The sequence below is a fragment of the Choloepus didactylus genome, chromosome 1 (assembly GCF_015220235.1).
Source record: "Choloepus didactylus isolate mChoDid1 chromosome 1, mChoDid1.pri, whole genome shotgun sequence".
Classification (NCBI taxonomy): domain Eukaryota; kingdom Metazoa; phylum Chordata; class Mammalia; order Pilosa; family Megalonychidae; genus Choloepus; species Choloepus didactylus.
The window spans coordinates 74306193-74329512 of NC_051307.1; the positions used below are offsets into that span (position 1 = coordinate 74306193).

The 23320-nt window shown below is 37.7% G+C and overlaps 1 protein-coding gene across 1 annotated transcript in view; it reads right to left on the reverse strand.

Moving 5' to 3' along the window:
* Nucleotides 1–21091, reverse strand: part of MORC1 (MORC family CW-type zinc finger 1) — a 192173-nt gene extending 171082 nt beyond the window's left edge. Inside the window, 2 exon segments of the mRNA XM_037812224.1 lie at nt 19012–19065; nt 20997–21091. Coding sequence (XP_037668152.1) covers nt 19012–19065; nt 20997–21091 — 149 coding nt within the window.
* Between the last annotated feature and the right edge of the window lie 2229 nt (nt 21092–23320).

Genomic DNA, 23320 nt, shown 5'->3' on the forward strand with positions numbered 1-23320 from the left:
TACCTGGAATGATTGGAGAGAAGGTACATGGAGATTGAGGGATGCAGTCTACCAATGGATAGACTTTTAAGGCACCACTTGATGCATTAAGGCATTACAGGTTCTCTGAAAGAAGTCTGAGTGCCAAGTATGGAGATGGATTAGGAAAGATTTCAAAAAAGAGATGACACCTGAACAACATTTTGAAAGATGAATTTATGTTTTCAAACATAACAAACTTCTAAGTGGCATGGTAGGTAGAGTTCACAGAGCAAAGGAAAAGGGTGAAACTGCATAAACATTCAGAAAGTAGCTCATCAGGGCTGAAGTGTGGGGCACAAAGTTAAGCAGCAGGAGAGAGGGTGCAAGTTTAGGAGGACTGGAAAGGAAGTAGGAGCCAGACAATGGTGGTCCCTGTATGCCATGCTAAAGAATTTGGAATTTATCCTGTAGGGAGTGGAAAACCAGAGTCAGGCTTTAAGCAGTCACATGCCATGAATAAATTTATGCTCTATAAGGATCACTCTAGATGCAGTATGAATGACAGGTTGGAGGATTTCAACAGTATTACAATAGAAAATGAGGAACAGAACAATTAAGGTGGGGAGAAATTTAATGTTAAAAATAAAAATGAACTGGATATACTAATAACCTTATTTAGCTGGGTAAGTCATCTCCAGGAGACTTGCAGTGAGGTAGAAAGAAGAAAATAGAGATGAAGACTAGATTGGAGAAAATGGAGAAAAAGTGATGAATGTGAAAAATATTGATTAGGGAAATTTGGGAGTGAGTGTCTGTTACTTGGGTCAATATATATTAGTAAATACATAGGGGAAATGAAGGTTTAGGCGGCTTAATTTAATTCTTCTGGAGTCTGAATGATGTAAAGAAAGAGGAGACAAAAGTCTCCTCATGCATTCAAGCTTGTAGTCCTGGCAGGTACTTTTGCCTTGACAGAATTGGGCAAGGCACAAAAAATTACCAGTTTGAGACGTAGAAGAGAATGAGTTCCTTTTTGTCACGTTAGAATTTAGCGTTACGCAGCATATCCAAGTAGAGACGTTCGTCAACGTCGTTTAAATAAATATATGGTTTTCCTGTCTTCAGTGGAGATGGTTAACAATGGGTTGTCATTTTTCAATAAAATATAATTCTCTGTTATGGAAAATATTAGTGAAGTTATTGAGCCTTGTGTGCCTCTAAATTCAGAGGCTGAGGAGTGCATAAGGATGGGAAAAGTCAGTTAAAGTTACCAAGAAGGAGAAAGACATGCAAAGATACATAGATGGGAAATGTAGATTTTTTGGAACTAAGTCAGTGGTTTCCAAGATTGACCAGAAAAATTATCTGTAAATTTTCGATGCAGAACCCTCATTTAGATACTAATGTCCAATTTCTGAATTGAGGCTGTATGTCAACTTGATTGGCTGGCAAGAACTATGCACAACCTCTATAAGTGTCTTCCCTGGGACTTACCCTTGAAAATGAAGGGAAAGTAATGTATTCCAGATCCCTCTCAAAGTTGTTCTATCTTCTTTAGCAAAATCCTTTTAAAGTAGCCAGATTTGGAGCATTATTAGAGTGCAAAGTGCTGAAACAAGATGCACTGATCTTTGGGGCACTCTATAATAAAAGTCTTTTTAAAAGTTCAAAGGTGGGAACAAACCTCACTCGTGTAAGGAAGACTCATACCCTGACCTTTGTGCGCGGCACTCACAGTTGTGCAATGAATCACTGGTAATTCAAGGGATGAGGTGAGCACATTTTCCTGCTCTGGCAAAAGGAACTGCGTCTTCAAATTTCTTATCTAACTCAAATTGCAGGCCTTTGAAATGAAACAAATTGTCCTGTGTGCTCTCCCATGGACAATTTTCAGCCTAGGGACCTTTACCTGTAATTGTATCATCTTCCCCTCATATCACACGATAACAACCTCCAAAAAAATGCCTGGTATATCTTAGACACCCAAAAAAACTTTTATTTGCCATTTAAAGTTTGCTATCTACTTTTTTTTTTTTTTTGCTATTGTCATATGCCTTCCATATCAAATTGCTAGACTTCTGTCTTCTGAGGTATATTTTTAAAGTGTTTTAATAAAAGAATTTTAGAGCAAGCATCACAAATTGTATAATCAAAGCTACAAAACACTTTTAAAGTAATTTTTGGTTTTATTTATTTTATTGTTGAATTTGGATATCCTTGTTCTACCAGAAATATAATATGACAATAAGGTAACAGAAACACCTAACAGTAGGAGAAATGAGTCTGTAATTGGATGTCGTAGTCCTCTACCATTGGCCTTACACACCACCATCTTTTTATTAGTAGCCTAAAATTTCTTCAATAAGAAGTAAAGTCTTTCATTTGACAAATACCACTGGGAGAAATAATAGGCTGTGGTGGAGGAGAATTGCTGAATGTGTGCTGAATGTAGAAGTAGCTAGTTTCAAGGTTCTAAGTTGTGACACTGATATTATCTTGCTCTTCTGACTCAGAGTATACACTGGAAATTCTTAGCTTGATGAATCACTGTCCAGAGGGGGTTGCTTACTCTTAGGCCTTATCCTGGTGCTGAGGTTAATGACAGAGCATCTTCCTGGCTCTGCTGACCATAGCGTATAATGCTATTTAAAAACATTTGACCAGTAAAAAATGCCAATAGGCTTTGATATTAAATGTACATTTGGGGATTAAGAGTCCACAACATCTCCCAGGTTTCCAAATTCCATGCCTTGGTAAACTAATTCATTCAGTTTTGTTGTGGGACCGGGGGAGGGGTGTTGGGGGTGAGGGTGGTGGGAGGGGTTGAGTAATTTGCTTAGAATCTGAATCCTTTCCACAGTGGCTTCCTGTTTTTAAGGCATGGGGCCTTCACAACATTTTCTGTAAGAGGCCTCTTAGTGTCTTTTCTTGAGATATTTCTTTTTTCCGTAATTCTTACCCCTGTCTCATCCCCTACCCTCTGATTTATACCCAAATTGGAAATTTGGTTTAGCAAATTGAGTTGGTGTCCTAGTCAGAAAATCACTCCCTTCCAAAGGTCATCAGCTTATCGTCTATGGGTCTTCCACAACTAGGTAGCATCTCACGAAAGGAAAAGGTTTATCTTCATTCCAAAAGTGATACTTCCTTTCCTCTTGGCGCCCACCCTTGCAGACAAGAATCGCCATAAATATCAGAGGTGACGGATAATTATGGTTATCAACTTCCCACTTGCAGGGTTTCCCCCACAGAGAACATACCATATGTACCAAGGAATTCAAGGGCCTGGGCTCATCAGAGTTGGCTACATTATTTTGCCCCACACTATTTTGTCAACTTATGTGATCAAAACCTTCTTCAGGGCAGCTTTCTGAAAAATACAATAGTATATAGTTGATCATATACATATCTCTCTTTTTGGCATTCACCTTCCCTTGGTGCACAAACATGTCCCAGATTCTGTCATGATCTCATCTGTGTACCTCTATCACAATCAGATCATGAAATATCTTTGTTTAATTAACTGGGACTGAGTTCTAATGTTGCTTATTCTTTCTGAGTTTGTTGTCTCTGTATCTTTTCCACATCTTCCTTTTCAGGACTACACCTCCAATCTTGTCTTGACACAAAGTTCTTTTCTTACAACACCATAATTCTCATCTGGAGTAGCCAAAGGATCATTAATCCTGAGCTGAGAGCCTCATAGTGATGGTAGAGAATATGGCATACCTCTAACATAAAGGAGGCTGATGCATATAAAGGTCCTTGGATTCTGTAGCCAATATAACTCTATTCAAATTTAAACCTCTACAAAATTCTTCCTAGGACTCTTCTCTACATAGACAATCACAGTGTTGAGAACCTTGAATCATGCACTAAACTTAATTCTCTAGTTCCAAAGGATAAACTTCTCAGCCTTGCTTGACAAATATATCACAATGGATAACAAAGAAAAGTAACTATAATAATAAATTTAATGCCTACTTTATTACCAGGAGTAAACCCAATAATCTGGTTTTCGGGCTCATGATCCATTTGTGAATTCTAGCTGAGTAAACACCTAAAATGAAGCCAGTGCTGACGTGGTATTGAGTCTACTAAACACCCTCACTCACTCTTGTCTATCAACCATCCCTAATACATTTCTTCCATGGAAAAGGAATGAACCCATCAACTTGTTTTGTTATCAACCTCAGTAGCAATGGAACCTAAAATTCAAATTCTACTTTAGCCTCAATTTGCCAATGCAGATACACAAATAATTTAACAATTTTTGAAGTTCTATAAAGGAAACTGAATTGGGGAGAGGGAGAGGGGAAATTCTACGAAAGCATTTCTTATCTTTCTCAAACCTCTCTTCTATACAAAAGAGAAAGACCATCTCACCAAGGAAAAATAGATCATCCACTGGTAGCTCATCAATGGGGTTCTTTTTCCCCTTCAAAATTCTCAATTAACCTTCCAAACACTCCTGTTCCTTATGGGGAATCAAGAGTTGAGAGAAGCAAAACTACCCACCTTTAAAGGTTTTTCTCATTGCTACTCATCAAACAATAAGGAGCAATTTCTGCCCATTCTTATCCACCCACTGTGGCATCCCTTAGGTTCTCCTTTAAATCTCTCTGCCTTCCAACACAGTACTCAGAATTTCTCAGCTTAAATCCTGCAATACTCCCAGTCACATGAGACACTTCCTTTCATATGGTTTCTCTGTATCCCTCTCCTTCATCTTAAATCTCCCGTCTTTTCCTCAGGGAACGAGGAATTTCAAGCAATGCTCAATAAAGCTAAGCCTTTCATAGGAGGATCCAACTGTTGTTTTTATATGCACAAGGCAGACACATGCACTTACATTGGATCCAGAAGAAGTCATACTAGGGAGGGCTCAATTACAGGTTGCAGCAGAAAAAGCATCATAAAATGATAGAGAAGCCTTTACTTAAAATCAACACTAGATCAAGTTTATTGTCAAGGATTACCAGAATCACAGGAACAGATTGCTTCCCTGTGGAACTAATACTAATGCCCACAGAGCTACCTGCAGGGAAAATCTGGCTCCACTCACTTCTGCAGTGAAGCCCCAGAAATACTTTCTTTGCTTTTAATTTAGTGAAGCATGGAGGACTTAGCAAATGATAGACTGCATTTTGATAGTGAGCCAACTGGGCAGGGTCACCTAATAGTTTTGTGCTCTGTAAACTAGCCAGCACGTTGCTGATGCTCAATAAGTGTCACATATTTTCAGCTCTCAATTATTTGGGGTGTAATGAGGAAAATGCCTCGGCACAAATTACCTCTAAGGTTAATTGAGAAGCTGTGTGATTTCAACAAGATATCATGAAACAGACTGGCATTTTTACTTAAATTGCTAGACTGTATACATTTCTATTAGTCACATCTTCAAATTACTTAAACCTGTTTATAGTGACAACCAAAAGAAATCATTGAACTCAACATTTAAAAGATGTTTTAAGTAGGCCTGTACAGTATTCTAAAATGTTACTGTAATAGCCCCCAAATGATGTCTGACTAATGTATTCTGTCCATTTAAGCCTCTTTATCTTTACCCATGCTGGAATTTTCTTCCTCTCCCAACTCAATTTGTCCTTATGGAAAATTTCCACTAACCTAAATGGGAAACTTTTCCAGAAATTTTCTCCTACACAAGAAGTAATGTTTAATATCTCTCTGTAGCTCTAGTACTTGGAACTGCACACAGTATGTGTTCAAGGTAAATCAATTTTTAAAAATCTGTCTAAATGCCTAAAACACAGCAAGTGCCCAATAAATATTTTTTTGCGTGAATAAATAGCACCTGATAGATAAGACTATAAATTCCCCATTCTTTTAAACTGCTGTGTGGTTGTTGTGCAAATTAGCAACTAAATGAAAAAGAGGGAAACCTGGACTATATGAGTTAAGTAGAATGTGACATGACAGTTGGCATTGGTGGTAGCTTGAAGCTGTTATGTACCCCAGAAAAGGCCATGTTCTTTTAATCCATTCCTGTGGGTGCAGACATATTGTAGGTGGGACTTTTTGATTAGGTTATTTCAACTGAGATGTGACCCAGCCCATTCAATGTGGATGTTACTTCTTTTACTGGGGTCCTTTATAATAGGATAAAACACATACAGAAGCTAAGAGAGAAATTAAGAGAAGCTCATAGAGAAAAGCCCCAGAGAAGCTAAGAGAGGACTCACTGAAGCTCACAGAGGAAGCCACTGAAGCCAGAAGCTGAAATCAAGGAAACCTGGGAGCAAAGGACCAGGAGATGCCAGCCATGTGCCTTCCCATGTGACGGATGTGTCCTGGATGCCAGCAGCCTTTCTTAAAAATCCAGGTATCGTCCTGTAGAAGCCTTGAATTGGACATTTTCATGGCCTAAGAATTGTAAATTGTAAGCTAAAGATCCACATTGTAAAAGTCAACCCATTTCTGGTATACTGTATTCTGGTAGCTTTAGCAAACTGAAACAGTATCTATATAGTAGAGTGTCTCCCTCTTCCCCAAATCAGATAGGACCAATTCAGTCTTCAAAGACCCTGAAATGCCTACATCTTGTAAAATGAATTTCTGTTATGCAAGTCCTTAGACTACATTTCCAAGCCATACTAACCAGAAAATTTTTAATTCTGCAGCTGTCATATTGACACCCCTTTTCAACATGAACAAGTTAGGGTGGTCACTGCCTAGACATCCCTGAAGTTCAGGAAAGTGATTAAACTAGAAGAAGGGGTAGGAACAGAGACGATGGAATTTAACAAAGGATTATGAATACTGAATCTCTGTGTAATTTTCTTTTTCTTTATTGCTCGGATGTTAAAAGAATAAAAGGAAAGACTTGAAATGGTGGAACTGTAACTCATAGCATCCTTTAAATTTTTTTCTACATCTACTTGTTAAATTGTAATTTGAAAGTTACCCCATTTTGTATATATATTATATTTCACAGTAAGAAAATAACTGAAACTGTGGAACTGTAACCCATAAATTCTTTGAAATTTGCTCTCTAACTACTTGTTAAATTACACTTGGAAAGTTATCACTTCTATGTATATATGGTATATTCTACAATAAAAAATATGATTTAAAAAAATGAATACAGTACCAGAATACATTTCCCCAATATTTTAGGTAATTTCTCCAACTTAATCCAGCACTGACTATTAATATATGATGATATATATATCCATATCTTGGTGATAGCATCATCACAGGATACCGTGATCAGAAGGAGTAAGTGAACTTGAGTGGAGGGGGAAAGTTAAAGAGAGAGTACACCTACCTATTTGCCCTTGTCAGCGCTTCATTTTATTCCCAAATTGGGAAAAAAATCTTAATAAAATCTCCAGCTTCCAAAGCAAAACCATATTCTACATACTAATTCAAAAGTAATTTCTGCATTACACAAAATGGGCCTGAATCTGACATCTTGTGCCTCACTAAAGAGCTGCTTTTTAAATGTTGCCCAGCACATTCCAGAAACCCTTATTTATCCTTGGAATGAGTGTGGTTGCTGAGTCATTCTCTGCCTAAATGTTACCTAATAATTCCTGATGTAAGGGGATATTCCCTCAGTGTGGGAATGAAAGGGCACCCTGAAGTGGTGTGACCTGGTAATGATGGCGCATTAAGATCTTAGACTATAAATTAAAATAAACCCATCTGCAGTCAAAACAGTTTAAAATTAACTCCCTCACCAGCTGCTTTGATAAAAATTTGTTCTCACCTAGCTATCTCTCAGGATCTCAACCAACTTCACAAATATAAGTGCTATTACCAGCTCATTTCTGACCATATGTAGTTGATTGAACAGATTGAACATAGTTGAAAGTTGAGTACAATGTTTAGAAAGTAAGGGTCAGTGTCCTCTCCTTCCCCCAACACATTGGCTGACCCTCCACCCTTTACTGATGCTGATGATGTCATTGCATCATGCCAGGCTGTACTATGTCCCCTATCACTTCTTATCAAGAGTTTTATAAATGAACATTGCATTCTAAATAGCTTTGAAGTTTATTGGGTTGTGGAAAGTTCTCCAGGTCTATCATATCACATTAAAGTAATAAGTTCTGTTAGATATCATCAAAGTTGTAAACAGACTTCACTGATGAGCTTCATTAATTCATGCCACTTGATCTTTATATTTTTCAAAGACAGATATTCCAGTTCCACGTCAAAAACCATTTCTGCCTTTATAATTAAGTTTGCCAATTTTCATGATTCTTATTTTTTTTTTTTATTTCATAAATCATAAGAAGAGACAAGCTCTGGGGAACACTATTTAAAACCCAAGCCTCAGAACTTAAAAAACAAACAAACAACAATAACAACAACAAAATAATAGCACTACTACATTTTGTTTGTTTTCTGCAGCCAGTAGGAAAAGGATGCAAACTGATAGGCCAGAGCAGGAAAATACTGACTCAGTTTAATTCAGTGCAGTTCAATTTAATTTGGTTCAATTGATATTAATTCAACATCAAACAGTAATGTTTTTTGAGGACTGTTATATGACAGGCACTGTGCTAGGGACTGAGGGCATAACAATATGTGTTAAGAAGCAGTATTTGTCTTCAGCAATCCTGTCATCTACTCAGAACATTGAAATGTAAATACTTAACCATAATACAGGGAAATGTGGCCTAATCATTAGAGGTAGGTGTATGTAAGAAAGAGCAGCCAAATCTGATTGTGGGAGCAGGGAAGCCTTTACCAGGAAGGACAACATTTTCTAGTCCATGAAGTATCCTGTATTATACATATGCTGCCCCTGTAAAACTGTATTTATTATCCAGGCCACATTCACTGTGGGCCCAGTTGGGACCACACATACCCAATTAGCCTCAGTTCACTGGCTTGTGCCGCTAGGCACAATGCAATACCTTTACTTCTGGGGCAGAGTGGCATACTGCAATTTCTGAAAGCACCGTGAACAAATTATGAAAACTCTCTGCACCTAAGTTTCCTCAAATGTAAAATGATGACGATCATTTTCATGGAATTGCTGTGAGGATTAAATAAGGCAATATGTATAAAGTTCATGGAATGGTATTGGCACATCATTGATGGTGAAAATTAATGAAAATCAGCTCTATTATTTTATCCTCATCTTATACATCCCATCCAAAATAATTAATGACATGTCTGTAAGAGAAGTAAAGTAAAAGAGATAGGAAGAAACCTTTCCTTTTCCCCTCTTTGTTCTATGACCTGAGAGTAACAGAAGTATTTTCTTTGATTTTTAAAAGATTCTTGTAGACTAAAACACAACTGCAAATTTATAGCTCTCTGTAAAGTAAAAAAACAAGGGCATCCCCCAAATCCAGTTGCTATGGATGCCTGGCATGGGGTGCCAAGACTTCGCTGTGTTTTTTTCCAGATATCCTTCTTTCCTAAGCTTTTCATCGGTAGATCCAAGTTTTTAAATGCCTTCTAAAATTCAGAGATAGATATCAAGATAATCGTTTTCTACCACTCTTATATCTCTATAACAGCCTGTTACAGGTTTTTTTTTTTTTTTTAATCATCATTTTATTGAGATATATTCACATACCACGCAGTCATACAAAACAAATTGTACTTTCGATTGTTTACAGTACCATTACATAGTCGTACATTCATCACCTAAATCAATCCCTGACACCTTCATTAGCACACACAATAAAATAACAAGAATAATAATTAGAGTGAAAAAGAGCAATTGAAGTAAAAAAGAACACTGGGTACCTTTGTCTGTTTGTTTGCTTCCCCTACTTTTCTACACATCCATCCATAAACTAGACAAAGTGGAGTTTGGTCCTTATGGCATTCCCAATCCCACTGTCACCCCTCATAAGCTACATTTTTATACAACTGTCTTCGAGATTCATGGGTTCTGGGTTGTAGTTTAATAGTTTCAGGTATCCACCACCAGCTACCCCAATTCTTTAGAACCTAAAAAAGGTTGTCTAAAGTGTGCGTAAGAGTGCCCACCAGAGTGATCTCTCGGCTCGTTTTGGAATCTCTCTGCCACTGAAGCTTATTTCATTTCCTTTCACATCCCCCTTTTGGTCAAGAAGATGTTCTCCATCCCACGATGCCGGGTCTACATTCCTCCCAGGGAGTCATATTCCACGTTGCCAGGGAGATTCACTTCCCTGGGTGTCTGATCCCACGTAGGGGGGAGGGCAGTGATTTCACCTTTCAAGTTGGCTTAGCCAGAGAGAGAGGGCCACATCTGAGCAACAAAGAGGCATTCAGGAGGAGACTCTTAGGCACAAATACAGGGAGGCCTAGCCTCTCCTTTGCAGCAACCGTCTTCCCAAGGGTAAAACTTATGGTAGAGGGCTCAACCCATCAAACCACCAGTCCCCTATGTCTGTGGTCATGTTAGCAACCATGGAGGTGGGGTAGGCGAATACCCCTGCATTCTCCACAGGCTCCTCAAGGGGGCACTACATCTTTTTTTTTTTTTCCTTGTTTGTCTTTTTTCTTTTTTTTTTTTTTTTTTTTTTAACTTTCCCTTCTTTTTTAAATCAACTGTATGAAAAAAAAAGTTAAAAAGAAAACAAACATACAATAAAAGAACATTTCAAAGAGACCATAGCAAGGGAGTAAGAAAAAGACAACTAACCTAAGATAACTGCTTAACTTCCAACATGTTCCTACTTTACCCCAAGAAAGTTACATAATATAGCAACATTTCAGTGAACTTGTTCCTACTACATCCATCAGAAATTAACAGACCATAGTCATTTCTGGGCATCCCCAGAACGTTAAATAGCTTATCTGTTCTTCTTGGATTATTGTTCCCCCTTCCTTAATTGCTCTCTACTGCTAGTTCCCCTACATTCTACATTATAAACCATTTGTTTTACATTTTTCAAAGTTCACATTAGTGGTAGCATATAATATTTCTCTTTTTGTGCCTGGCTTATTTCGCTCAGCATTATGTCTTCAAGGTTCCTCCATGTTGTCATATGTTTCACCAGATCGTTCCTTCTTACTGCCGCGTAGTATTCCATCGTGTGTATATACCACATTTTATTTATCCACTCATCTGTTGAAGGACATTTGGGTTGTTTCCATCTCTTGGCAATTGTGAATAATGCTGCTATGAACATTGGCGTGCAGATATCTGTTCTTGTCACTGCTTTCCGATCTTCCGGGTATATACCGAGAAGTGCAATCGCTGGATCGAATGGTAGCTCTATATCTAGTTTTCTAAGGAACCGCCAGACTGACTTCCAGAGTGGCTGAACCATTATACAGTCCCACCAACAATGAATAAGAGTTCCAATTTCTCCACATCCCCTCCAGCATTTGTAGTTTCCTGTTTGTTTAATGGCAGCCATTCTAACCGGTGTTAGATGGTATCTCATTGTGGTCTTAATTTGCATCTCTCTAATAGCTAGTGAAGCTGAACATTTTTTCATGTGTTTCTTGGCCATTTGTATTTCCTCTTCAGAGAACTGTCTTTTCATATCTTTTGCCCATTTTATAATTGGGCTGTCTGTACTATTGTCATTGAGTTGTAGGATTTCTTTGTATATGCAAGATATCAGTCTTTTGTCAGATACATGGTTTCCAAAAATTTTTTCCCCCATTGAGTTGGCTGCCTCTTTACCTTTTTGAGAAATTCCTTTGAGGTGCAGAAACTTCTAAGCTTGAGGAGTTCCCATTTATCTATTTTCTCTTTTGTTGCTTGTGCTTTGGGTGTAAAGTCTAGGAAGTGGCCGCCTAATACAAGGTCTTGAAAATGTTTTCCTACATTATCTTCTAGGAGTTTTATGGTACTTTCTTTTATATTGAGATCTTTGGTCCATTTTGAGTTAATTTTTGTGTAGGGGGTGAGGTAGGGGTCCTCTTTCATTCTTTTGGATATGGATATCCAACTCTCCCAGCCCCATTTGTTGAAAAGACCATTATGGCTCAGTTCGGTGACTTTGGGGGCCTTATCAAAGATCAGTCGGCCATAGATCTGAGGGTCTATCTCTGAATTCTCAATTCGATTCCATTGATCTATATGTCTATCTTTGTGCCAGTACCATGCTGTTTTGGCAACTGTGGCTTTATAATAAGCTTCAAAGTCAGGGAGTGTAAGTCCTCCCACTTCGTTTTTCTTTTTTAGAGTGTCTTTAGCAATTCGAGGCATCTTCCCTTTCCAAATAAATTTGATAACTAGCTTTTCCAAGTCTGCAAAGTAGGTTGTTGGGATTTTGATTGGGATTGCATTGAATCTGTAGATGAGTTTGGGTAGAATTGACATCTTAATGACATTTAGCCTTCCTATCCATGAACATGGAATATTTTTCCATCTTTTAAGGTCCCCTTCTATTTCTTTTAGTAGAGTCATGTAGTTTTCTTTGTATAGGTCTTTTACATCTTTGGTTAAGTTTATTCCTAGGTACTTGATTTTTTTAGTTGCTATTGAAAATGGTATCTTTTTCTTGAGTGTCTCTTCAGTTTGTTCATTTCTAGCATATAGAAACATTACTGACTTATGTGCATTAATCTTGTATCCCGCTACTTTGCTAAATTTGTTTATTAGCTCTAGTAGGTGTATCGTTGATTTCTCAGGGTTTTCTAGATATAAGATCACATCATCTGCAAACAATGACAGTTTTACTTCTTCTTTTCCAATTTGGATGCCTTTTATTTCTTTGTCTTGCCAGATTGCCCTGGCTAGCACTTCCAGCACAATGTTGAATAACAGTGGTGACAGCGGGCATCCTTGTCTTGTTCCTGATCTTAGAGGGAAGGCTTCAGTCTCTCACCATTGAGTACTATGCTGGCTGTGGGTTTTTCATATATGCTCTTTATCATGTTGAGGAAGTTTCCTTCAATTCCTACCTTTTGAAGTGTTTTTATCAAAAAGGGATGTTGGATTTTGTCAAATGCTTTTTCAGCATCTATTGAGATGATCAATTGATTTTTCCCTTTCGAGTTTTTAATGTGTTGTAATACATTGATTGTTTTTCTTATGTTGAACCATCCTTGCATGCCTGGAATGAACCCCACTTGGTCATGGTGTATGATTTTTTTAATGTGTCTTTGGATTCGATTTGCAAGTATTTTGTTGAGGATTTTTGCATCTATATTCATTAGGGAGATTGGCCTGTAGTTTTCCTTTTTTGTAGCATCTTTGCCTGGTTTTGGTATTAGATTGATGTTAGCTTCATAAAATGAGTTAGGTAGTGTTCCATTTTTTTCAATGTTTTGAAAGAGTTTGAGTAAGATTGGTGTCAGTTCTTTCTGGAAAGTTTGGTAGAATTCCCCTGTGAAGCCATCTGGCCCTGGGCATTTATTTGTGGGAAGATTTTTGATGACTGATTGGATCTCTTTGCTTGTGATGGGTTGGTTGAGGTCTTCTATTTCTTCTCTGGTCAGTCTAGGTTGTTCATATGTTTCCAGGAAATTGTCCATTTCTTCTACATTATCCAGTTTGTTGCCATACAGTTGTTCATAATATCCTCTTATAATTTTTTTAATTTCTTCAGGGTCTGCAGTTATGTCACCTTTTTCATTCATTATTTTGTTTATATGGGTCTTCTCTCTTTTTGATTTTGTCAGTCTAGCTAGGGGCTTGTCAATCTTGTTGATCTTCTCAAAGAACCAACTTTTGGTGATATTCATCCTTTCTATTGTTTTTTTGTTCTCTATGTCATTTATTTCTGCTTTAATCCTTGTTATTTCTTTTCTTGTACTTGGTTTAGGATTGGTTTGCTGTTCATTTTCTAGCTTCTTCAGTTGATCCATTAGTTCTTTGATTTTGGCTCTTTCTTCCTTTTTAATATATGCGTTTAGTGCTATAAATTTCCCCCTTAGCACTGCTTTTGCTGCATCCCATAGGTTTTGGTATGTTGTGTTCTCATTTTCATTCGTCTCTATATATTTAGCAATTTCTCTTGCTATTTCTTCTTTAACCCACTGATTGTTTAGGAGTGTGTTGTTTAACCTCCAGGTATTTGTGAATTTTCTAAGTCTCTGATGCTTATTGACTTCTAATTGTATTCCATTGTGGTCAGAGAATGTGCTTTGAATAATTTCAATCTTTTTAAATTTATTGAGGCTTGTTTTATGTCCCAGCATATGATCTATTCTGGAGAAAGTTCCGTGAGCACTAGAAAAGTATGTGTATCCTGGTGATTTGGGATGTAATGTCCTGTAGATGTCTGTTAAATCTAATTCATTTATCAGATTGTTTAGGTTTTCAATTTCCTTATTGGTCTTCTGTCTGGTTGATCTATCTATAGGAGAGAGTGATGTGTTGAAGTCTCCCACAATTATTGTGGAAACATCAATTGCTTCCTTTAGTTTTGCCAATGTTTCTCTCAAGTATTTTGTGGCACCTTGATTGGGTGCATAGACATTTACGATTGTTATTTCTTCTTGCTGAATTGCCCCTTTTATTAGTATGTAGTGGCCTTCTTTGTCTCTCAAAACATCCCTGCATTTGAAGTCTATTTTATCTGAGATTAATATTGCTACACCTGCTTTCTTTTGGCTGTAGCTTGCATGAAATATTTTTTTCCATCCTTTCACTTTCAGTTTCTTTGTGTCCCTGTGTCTAAGATGAGTCTCTTGTATGCAACATATTGATGGTTCATTTTTTTTGATCCATTCTGCGAATCTATATCTTTTAATTGGGGAGTTTAATCCATTTACATTCAACGTTAAAACCGTGAAGGCATTTCTTGAATCGGCCATCTTATCCTTTGGATTATGTTTGCCATATTTTTCCCTCTCTCTATTAATATCCTTTATTGTACCCATACCGAATCTCTTTAGTACTGAACCTTTCTCCAAGTCTCTCTGTCCTGTCTTTGTTTCTCTGTCTGTAGGGCTCCCTTTAGTATCTCCAGTAGGGCAGGACTCTTGTTAGCAAATTCTCTCAGCATTTCTTTGTCTGTGAAAAATTTAAGCTCTCCCTCAAATTTGAAGGAGAGCTTTGCTGGATAAAGTATTCTTGGCTGGAAATTCCTCTCACTCAGAATTTTAAATATATCGTGCCACTGCCTTCTTGCCTCCATGGTGGCTGCTGAGTAGTCACTACTTAGTCTTATGCTGTTTCCTTTGTATGTGGTGAATTGCTTTTCTCTTGCTGCTTTCAGAACTTGCTCCTTCTCTTCTATGTTTGACAGTGTGATCAGTATATGTCTCGGAGTGGGTTTTTTTGGATTTATTCTATTTGGAGTTCGCTGAGCATTTATGATTTGTGTATTTATGTTGTTTAGAAGATTTGGGAAGTTTTCCCCAACAATTTCTTTGAATACTCTTCCTAGACCTTTACCCTTTTCTTCCCCTTCTGGGACACCAATGAGTCTTATATTCGGACGTTTCATATTATCTATCATATCCCTGAGGTCCATTTCGAGTTTTTCAATTTTTTTCCCCATTCTTTCTTTTATGCTTTCATTTTCCATTCTGTCATCTTCCCGGTCACTGATTCGTTGTTCAACTTCCTCTAGTCTTGTACTATGAGTGTCCAGAATATTTTTAATTTGGTCAACAGTTTCTTTAATTTCCATAAGATCATCCATTTTTTTATTTAGTCTTGCAATGTCTTCTTTATGCTCTTCTAGGGTCTTCTTGATTTCCTTCATATCCCGTACTATGGTCTCATTGTTCATCTTTAGTTCTTTGAGTAGCTGCTGTAGGTGCTGTGTCTCTTCTGGTCTTTTGATTTGGGTGCTTGGGCTTGCGTTATCCATATCGTCTGGTTTTTTCATATGCTTTATAATTTTCTGTTGTTTTTGGCCTCGTGGCATTTGCTGAACTTGATAGGGTTCTTTTAGGGTTTGTAGACCAGTTGAAGTCCTTATCTCTAATTTATCAGATCTACAGCTTCGTGGAGTACACTTTCTCTAACTAACCAGCAGGTGGCGTCCACGAGCCACCTGTTCTCCACAAGCCAGATCTCCCCTGCTTAGCCTTTTTGGTGAGTGGGGGAGTGAGTCTTGTGGGGCCCAATTGGTGTACCAAGCTTGCGTGTGTAGTTGGTGTTGCCTGCCCTGTATGTGGGGCGTGTTTCTTGGCAGTCGGGGAGGGGGGGTGGCCCTAACAATCAAATCTTCCTGATGATCCTAGAGTTTTAAAGCTGCTGCAATAGTCTAATCCTTCAGTTCAGTCCTGCCACAGTTTGTCTCTGCCACTGACCCACAAGTCTTTGGTATTGGCGTATGGCTCCTGAGACTTGCAAGTGGGCCCCTCTTCCAGGCTGTGCACCCCGGGTCCTCTGTTGAGGGATGACTGTGCTATGTCACAGGTGAGTGCCGTCCCCCCAGGGCAGTTCTGGGCTGCTGGGCTGTGTTGGGAGGCTCCCAGTCTGCTCAAATGATGGCTGAATGGGGCTCTGTTAATTCACACTGCTCCCCCTTCCCAGCTCTGGGACATTCAGCTGAGGTTGCAGGGAAGGCTAATGTCCACGCCCAGTTTTGTGGTGTGTGCCTGTTATTTGAAGCACTTCCGTCACACTGGGTTGTCTGGGGCAGCTCTGGGCTATGGGGCTGGCGATGGGCAGGAGTGTTTCCTGTCCACCAGGATGGTGGCTGTGAGCGGACACCCCCCTTTTCTTGGGAAGTTGTGTTGTTTAGTGAATTTTCCCAGCCACTGGATTATTGCCTTTTGTCTCAGAGCTCTCTTAGTTCTGCTCTTGACTTGACGTGCCCAAATTTCAATTCTTTGAAGCTTTCTGTATTGAGCTTCTTAGAGTAATTGTTTTAGAAAAAGCAAAAAGGATTTAAAAAAAAAAAAAAAACAAAAAAAAAACGGCCCTCCTCAGAGATCTAATGGGTTATTGAAATGCTAATAGACAAAGCAACCAGGGCCATTAAGGAAAGGTGCACGGGGCAGAGAGATCAGCTTTGCTTCGGGATTTGCATATGCACCTCAAGGCCTGATCTCCGCCCTTCCCCTTTCTGTGTTCACCAGAACTCCAAAAATCCTCTGCTTTTATTTTGGAGTTTTTCGTGTTGTTTTTTTTCTATGCCTGTCTCCTCTCTGCTGGGCTGGCTGCTCTCAGAGTCTCTGGTGTCTGGTCTCAGTCTATCTATGGTTGGAGTTTGAATCAGTAGAATGAGTTTCCGATAAGAACAGCCACTGCAATTCTCCCTTCTCCTTCCCGGAGCTGACAGCCCCTCCTCCCCCGGGACTGAGCCTGGCAGGGAGGGGCGCGGGTCCCCTGGCCGCAAAAACTTACAGATTTCGCTGATCTCAGCAGTTCCACGTTTTCATGAGTGTTGTATGAAGTATGCCCAAAGACAGATTGATCTGTGGTGTCCAGTCCACGCAGTTCCTGGCTTTTTACCTACTTTCCTGGAGGAGTAACTAAAACATACAGCTCACCAGTCTGCCATCTTGCCCCCTGTTACAGGTTTTATAATATTGATGAGACTGGCTAACAGATGTTTGCCATTAAGAGTAAATAGTATGATGAGAAACATATTCAGTTAGTTGTTAATTATGCCACTGATAAGGGTAATTATTTGAAAAATGGAAGAAGTGTTCTGGCTTTATTTCTTGCATACTTTTGTTGGAAACAAACAAATTTTACTATGCAATTAAACATTCCTTTGTTTTAATTGAACTTTACACTTAAGACATGTTGATTTTCATGCAGTTATAAGAAATAATAGAAATTCCATGTACCCTTTACCCAGTTCCCCCAAACCTATAGTACAACATCATAACAAGGATATTGATTTTGATATACTCTACTGATCTTATTCAGATTTTCCCACTTTTACATGTACTTATTTGTGTGTGTGTGTGAGAGAGAGGGTGAGAGAGAGAGAGAGAGAAGGGTGAGGGAAGAGAGATAAGTATTTGGTTCCATGCAATTTCATCACATAACCACAAGAATCCCACACCGACCTCCATGCTCCAGGCCTCCATCTCCAATCCTGGGCAGCCACCCATCTGTTCTTCATCTCTATCATCTTGTCATTTCAAGAATGTTATATAAATGGAATCATACAGCATGTAACCTTTTGGGAGAGGCTTTTTTTCACTCATCATACTTCCCTTGAGATTCATCCAAGTTGTTGCATCTATCAACAGTTTTTATTATTATTACTATTACTGTTATTTTTATTATTATTATTACTGAGTAATATTCTGTGATATGGATGCACACAGTTTGTTTAACATTTACCTGTTGAAGGACATCTGCATTTTTTCCAATTTTTGCCTATTACTAATAAAGCTGGTAAGAATATTCTTATACAGATTTTTGCATGAACGTAAGGTTTCATTTCTCTGAGATAAATGCTCAGTAGTGCAATTGTTGGGTGATATGGTAATCACATGTTTAGTTTCATAAAAAACTACCAAACTGTTTTCCACAGTGGCTGTACCATTTAACATTCACACCAGAAATGTACAAGTGATCCATTTTTCCATCTTTTCTTTTCAACATTAGTCTGTGTGAATGATAAAATTGGTAAATAAATAAATGACCCATATAAGAGCTGCCTGTAAAAAGTTAGTACAATAGTCCAAAGGGTAAAAAAAAGCAGGAGGTATATAAAAAGGTTCATTTCAAGCTTGGGTCTCTCTCTGACTGGTCTCAGCATATAAAGCTTCCAGGTATACTGCAAATGCTTCATGCTCCTAAAAAGTACCTGATTGTCCCTAAAGTTTTGTTCAGACTAAATTAAAATAAATAAATCTTTTGTTTCTAAAACAGATCATGGCCTATAAAATGCTTCAGGTGGCCCTGTGTTCAACACTGCTTATAGGTAAGAGACTATCTATTTCTTTTTTGTCATGCCTTTTACAGCAATCAGGTGTCAACCCTATCTTCTTTTTAAAGAAATGAACAAACTTGCTTTATCCGTAGATCGTTTCTAAAGCATTGTGGGAATCTAACTGTTGTTCCATGCTATGGTTTTGAAAGTGTTAGTGTTAATTGAGTGTGTGATCATTTTATTCCTAATTATGTATTCACATATTAATGTGAATTTGATCTTCCTAAGTCAATCTAACTGCCGCCTCAAAAGAAGTGCCGTGGTATCCTTGAACAAAGAAAAGTATAAAATGCCTTTTAGAAGCTGTAATACTTACATAGTGCCATTGTGAGAAGACCTCAAGTTACTTTGGGAGCATGAATTCACTAACCTTCAGGGCAAGCTGGAACTCAGAGCAGTGGTGTTTAAAGACAGATCAAGGAAGACACCGAAGGCCAGGTGATTTGCTACCAAATTGACCCACTAATTCAGTGGCATATCTCAGAATTGAACTGAGGTCATTTGCTTTTCTTGTAACCAAAACTGAAAAATATTTACAAAGGTGTAACTTATCTCTATCTCTAAACCTCTGCAATTTATAAATATTTCTGTTGAACACATTTAAATTAGAATACATATTTCTACTTCTTATATATTCTGCTTGAAGCCCACGTATATGTATTTGTACTTAGCCCTTTATATGTGAGTGTGTGCGTGTGTGTATGTAATCAGAGCTTTATTCCTAAGCATACCAATAATTTTAATAAAGAGTTTTAATCATCAATATTGCACTTTGTATTTAAGACATGATTAAATAAATGATTTAGAAAATTTTAGCCAAGCTATTATTAAGCAATTTTCGCCAAGTCATATACAGAGTTACAGCCTCAAATTCTGTGAGGCTATTAGACCTCCCCTCCTCTCAAAGAAAGTAAGGCTGGCTTTACAATGTGAGTGTTTAAGGAACACCCTGTAAATTAAAATCATGGCCTGGTTATAACCCATCAGTATAGAGCTTATAATGCTACACTTGACCGCTGATCCACGCAGTTGACTTCAGAGGGGTGATGGCAAATGGCCACAAGGCTAAAGCACTGTGATGGCTTAACATTCACCTGTGAGAGCTGCAGGTTCAAAAATATCTAGCATTTCTTTTGTATGACTGCGTGGTATGTGAATATATCTCAATAAAATGAAGATTTAAAAAAAATATATCTAGCAAAGGGAAAATGGGTTCTGCTAGACTACTTTTCTATACTGGCTTAAGGAACAAGTTCAAATTAACTTTAACTCTAATTGAGATGCAATTGGGTCATCTATAAAGACAACTGGTTTGACTGACTTCACTTTTAAAAAATAATAAAGTTATGAAATAACATAAAATTATAAAACATCAAGATGAGAACAAGAAGATAAGGACTGAAGAGTATTTACACTGCTGGGTTTACTCTACAAATCTCAAGAAAGAAGACTTTACTGCTTGCAGGCTGTTTGGAAGAGACTGAAATCCTTAGAGCCAGATTCATTACTTACAATAATAACTAGTTTAACGTATAGCTCTTGAGTAGAAGATAATAGCTCAAATCAAATGATTACTTTTTCCTTGTTTATTTGTTTTTCTTTTTCTTTGAAGTATACAGCCTATTCATCTGTACTTCCTAGAGCGCTTCTGCTTATCATAAGAAAACAAGCATTAAAAAAAAGAGTTTGTTATCTTTATTTATTAAAAATGTTTCTCTCCCTTACAGATTAGTTGTCTAATAAATTACCTTTGTCTAGACCTTGATTTAAGGTCAGGAGGGAGAAGATCTCATTATTCGTTTTCCTGATGGGAGTGCTGAAGCCAAAAATGAAGAAGGGCAATACTCAAGCAGTTAAATTTATGAGTAGAGCCCCCCAAATTATCTCATTGAGTTTCTCAAAAAAGTAATTTAACACATTGTAGCTGATTCTTTAGTCATAGAGTCAGAAATTTGAGTGTCATAATTTGATGCAAAGAAGAAAAAGTCTCCCTTGAATCCAAGAATTGCCTTCTCCTATACCAAAAAGCATCAACTATTAATACTATAGTTTAAGTCATTATTAAGTATCAGGGGCTTTACATATGTTGCCTGAGTTCAATTCTCATAATCACCCTGAAAAGTATCTGTGGGTGTTGTGATGTCCATTTCACAAAGAAGAAATTGAGGCTTAGAGAAGTTAAGGGACCAAATTACACAGTTAATCAACAATGGAATTGGAGTCACAGCCAAATTCTGAATCCAGGTTTTCAGAGGACAAAGCTCTTTTTTCTGCTGTATAAGCTATGTTCTCTGGCACTACAGTGCAGAACTGCTCCGGGCAGGTGTCGGGTAGATCACAGAGCCCACAGCAAGATCTCCTTCTTGAAAGAGGAGTACAGCCAGTACTCTAGTCATCGTTTCCTCAAGACAAGACCAGGAGTTAGGGAGTGAGTGACTTTATCCAACAAAATAGAGCAGAACCAGGAAATAACCAAGGTCTTTCCATAGCAGTTCCTACTGTACTGATGGTGAAGACTAACTCTAAACTTTTCTGGTTCCACCTCAACAGAGCATTTATTAAAATCAAATGGTCTGATTTTAATATTCTTTCATCAGTTACGAGAAAGGTACCACAGTAATGCAAACTATTAATATTAGGGAGGTATATGGGAATGTTGTATTTTTTACATGATTTTTCTGTAAGCCTACAACTTCTCTAATTTAAAAAAAAAATTTTAAAAAGAAATTGGGGCATTTGATGAAACTGATCTATATCTAAATTGTGGTGGTGGTTTTATGGATGTACACATTTTTAAAAACATTGATTTGTTGTTAAAATTGATACATTTTATTGCATGAATACTATTTTAATAAAGTTAAGTTAAAAAACTAATTGTCCTAGTTCAGAGAAAGAGGAAAGAATTAATATGGAAATACTTGGAAAATATTTCACTAAGTAAGTAAACCAATCCTTTACCATTATTGGGATTTACAATCCTTTACCATTATTAGGATTTATATTAACATTTACAGTTGTTCCTAATTTTTGTATTTTTTTAAGGCATTACTTTCCTTGCCATTCTTCTAAATTGAAAAAGATATATTTTCTTTTCACTCAGGAATCATTTGACACTTGGAATTCACCCACATGTGAAACAATTTGGGGTTCATGCTCACGTTATGGACCTGTGATCAGACCTAGTTATACAGTGCAAGTATGTCTTCTGGTTTTAGACAGGAAAACAAAGAACAAAAAACTGCCTTTGGTCTGTTTCTTTAGCACAATTTCAGCTCTTGATTTTCACCCCATGGTTGGAAACTAATGCAAATTAGTCTTGAAGTTTGTTTTGTATTATTTTGTTTTGTTTGTTGACAAGAGTTTTTAAGATCACGTTTTCCTCCCCACAATTCTGTCAGCACCACCAATCCCTTCTTTTTACTTTCTCAGCCATCCTTGCAGCCCTCCAAATTCCTTGGAGATTTCATATTCTTTGATAGAGTTTTGGTTTATTTTATAAGATTTTGTTCTTAATTTTGCCCACTCATTTTGGCTTAAGATTGATTCATGTGCTGATGAAAGTGCATGGTGAGAATATACTGGGAAATAATTCAGTTGGAGAAAAAAAAGTGTCATTGCCTATGAAAGTTTCACTGAGCATTCTGGATGCTGTAGATGGATGCTGTAGAAAAACTATGCATTTCCCTACCTGTGTGGCATCATTGTTATGGCACCAGAAGTGGGAATTCCACCAATACACATAGGTGGTGATCCAGAAGGGTTCACTATTGAATCACATAAAATGCTGCCTTTCATGAGTTACTAATTTCTCTGTCCACATGAATAAAAACTACTAAAGCTCTGTCATCTCCAAAAACTCATCTGTGGGAATCTCCTGGCTGTGCTGTGCGGGCATACCTTTGTGTTTGTATGTTGCGGTAGGTTAAAACAGATTGAAGTTACGATCAAGTGATACCAACTTCTGTTTACTTTTCAAAGCACTCAACACATCAGCAATCCTAATGTCAATAAAGCCCGAAGTTCCCGAGGCAAAAGTTCAGCCACGGAAGCATTCTATTAACAGTTTAATGCCGCAAGGACAAGGGACTGGACCCACAGTTCAGTCCCCCCTTTCTTTTCTCTATTGCCTTTCTTCTGTGCCCTTTTCTGTTTACTTTCCCTATCTGCCTTTTTCCTCTTTCCCATGTCTTTTTCCCTTTTTTTTCTTCTCTGTAATCCTTTCTCTTTTTTTCTCACCTTCCTTTCATTTCTTTCTTTCATTTCTCTCTTTTCTCTTTTTACTACTTTTCTTCTTTTTCTCTTCTTTATCCCTTTCACATGTTTTCACTCACAACTCAAATTTCTTTCCTCCCAATCTTCCTTCCTCTTCCTTTCTGTCCCTCTCTGTCTCTGACTCTCTGTTTCTAGCTCCAGTTTTTATCTGAATTGCTATCAAGAGAGTGAATCTGATGCACTATTATATACATCTATTCATCTATCTTCCACAATAGTTTTTTGGCCGGTGACTAAAGGTTAGAGTGGGAAGAAAAAATAGCTATTTCATTATTTTAAAAAAATTATTTACTTAACACAAATAATGAAATATTCAATTCTAATAGAATAAGAACCTAAATATGAATATTTTA